This window comes from Lycium ferocissimum, chromosome 2 (genome assembly GCF_029784015.1).
Source record: "Lycium ferocissimum isolate CSIRO_LF1 chromosome 2, AGI_CSIRO_Lferr_CH_V1, whole genome shotgun sequence".
In the NCBI taxonomy this organism is placed as follows: domain Eukaryota; kingdom Viridiplantae; phylum Streptophyta; class Magnoliopsida; order Solanales; family Solanaceae; genus Lycium; species Lycium ferocissimum.
In genome coordinates, this window is record NC_081343.1 from 70,029,719 (window position 1) to 70,032,300 (window position 2,582).

The 2,582-nt window shown below is 33.2% G+C and overlaps 1 protein-coding gene across 1 annotated transcript; it reads left to right on the forward strand.

The window, feature by feature from the left end:
* Window positions 1–719: 719 nt before the first annotated feature.
* Window positions 720–1,719, forward strand: LOC132048390 (uncharacterized). The gene has a single exon (XM_059439295.1). It carries the CDS (start codon window positions 965–967, stop codon window positions 1,613–1,615), a length of 651 nt encoding a protein of 216 aa, XP_059295278.1. The 5' UTR covers window positions 720–964; the 3' UTR covers window positions 1,616–1,719.
* Window positions 1,720–2,582: the final 863 nt, after the last annotated feature.

Genomic DNA, 2,582 nt, shown 5'->3' on the forward strand with positions numbered 1-2,582 from the left:
TTGTATGGCTAATATACGTAATAAACTTATCAAATATGCCTTCAGGTTTATTTCATGATATGTTATTTAACTGGACATGAAGATTATAATTAGAATATTAATTTGACTTATATAAAGATATTAGTGCCGATGGAAGAGACCAGTAAAATAATTGTTGAAAAGAACGCAAACATTGCGTGAAACCAAAATTGTGAATATGTTAGTATTTTTTCTAAAAGTTGTAAAACGAAATAGTTTAACTTATATCCATTGTTTATTTAAGGATTTTAATCGTTCACTTGCGGGGTTTTTCATTACCTTCCACCAACACTGATATCGGGTAAACCACTAAAACTTGGACAAATGGGAAGAAATCATCTAATGTTTCTGTTTCGCTGGATTTCAAACTTGGGACCTCATGGTTCTCAATCCGCTTTCTAGATCACTAGATATAGTAAAGCTGTCCAAACGGGATGGGATGGAACGACACAGGGGAAGGACTTATCGGGATAGGGGGACCGGGACGGAAGTGGGACGGGAATGGGGGACGAAACACTAATCACATCAAGTAATCCTTTTAAGGTATGAGATTTATAATCTTGAAAATAAGACAAACTATTTACTATGCCAGGTAAAAATGAGGTCATTGTGTTAAAAAAAGTCCTTAAGAGTAATTATATACTCCTATAAAACTTGAGTAAAAATAAAATGGTGTCAATTGTGAGTGTATTCCTACTCTATATAATAGATGGAGACGAGGGAGCACTATTTTTTAGAACCTTTAAAGAGTCAAAGACGCTCCCAAAATCACACCATACCAAATTCCCTAAACTGATCCTCCGTTCACTCATTTTAATTTCTTTATACATACTATTCTGTCATACATAAAAAAACATATATGTGTGCGTATGTCTACATTTCTACAAAGTTTTTATTTTTGTATACATATATTTTTTAAGTCATTGTTGATCATCAAGAAAAAGGCATGGATGGATACCCAGCATCTCCAGTAGTTGTTGCACGTAATAAAAGTACCCCTTCAAGAACCGCCAAAATAACCGCCGTGAAGAACCACCGCCACGTGGCAGCCGTTGACGATGACGACGACGGTGACCCCATAGAGTGCACCGGAAAATCCTGCAAGTCATGTACAGGTGGAGTCGTAGCAGATTGCGTGGCATTATGTTGTTGTCCTTGTGCTGTAATAGACATTTTAGCACTTACATTTCTCAAGATTCCGTATATGATGGGAAGAAAATATTTGGTTAAAGGTAAAAAGAAATTAAGTAGTAAAAAAAAGTTGGAAAAACAGAAAAAGAAGATGAAGAAGAAGGAAGAAATGGAGAAAAGTTACAGTTACCGTGACTGTGTGACGTATGAACCGGACAGTACAGATGGAAGAATTTCAACAAGATCAGTTAAAGTTGAAGACGAAGAAAGAGAAAAAGAAAGGACAAAATTGGGAATTGAATTAATTGGAGAAGAAGTGCTAAAAGACAACAATGTAATCAGTGCTAGTTTTGATGCCGAAGAATTTTGGCTAGAGTTGTATGAACAAGTTGGTCATTTGGACTTTGGCAGAGTTTCTTTCACTGGAATCCCTTCCCAAGGTAGTCAAAATTTTAATTGTGGGTAACTCTTTTTGAAAAAATGTTCAAGCATCCGGTCTTTGAAATTTGTGCATTAAAAAGTTGGTAATAGTGCTTTATATTGAATAGAACTTCATTTCCGGAGGTCGAACTTGAAATTTTACTGTATTTTTGATGTCAACAGTATTGTTTTGCTTCAGCTTTTTCCCAAGAGATGCATTTGAAAGAGTACTATGTATGGGAGAATCCTGAATAGTGAGAAAAAAAATCACTTTATTAGATTAGAATATTTTGGGTTTAAAACTGTAAAAAACCAACTATTTGTTTCTTGTGATAGTGAATTGTACAGTTTATTGCTAGTACTAGTTATGTTTTTTTTCTTTATCACAGTGCTGATTTTGTCACCTTGTTCTTGAATATATAGACGATCCGTAAAGTCCAAATAAAGGGGGGCTGCATTTGAGTAAGAAATGAATCCAAGCTATCTTTAGCCTTCATTTAATAAACTTATCAATATTATAAAAGATTGGCTATAAATTAAAGCTATCTACTTAAATCATACTATGTATTTTGCCTTTTTATAGTTAAGAGAACCTGTTTTTGTTTTCAAATGAAGTAAAGCCTTCTCTTTTTTATGGTTTAACACCCTCTCTTTTTTACTCCATCAATGTTTTTGTCACTTTTCCTCCTACCTTTTTTTTTTTCAGAAAGCACTTCATATTTGCTTAATGATTCCCCAGTTTCATTTCAAATGCTTATTACCATCAACTTAATTAACAAATTTGATATGAATTGATTAGGCGAAGGGTGGGGGATGGAATAGTTGCACAGCATGATTATGTTTTTGGGCACAATACATTAAGAGATATTTTTAAGTGTGTATATATATATATATATATATATATATATATATATATATATATATATATATATATATATATATATATATATGGTGAAGAATGAAGAACATTAAAATGTGGTAAACATATATTAAGGGGAAGAAAGGGCCCGTGG

Excerpts from the sequence above, each read along its gene's own strand:
- LOC132048390 (XM_059439295.1), top strand. The coding sequence starts at position 965 with ATGGATGGATACCCAGCATCTCCAGTAGTTGTTGCACGTAATAAAAGT.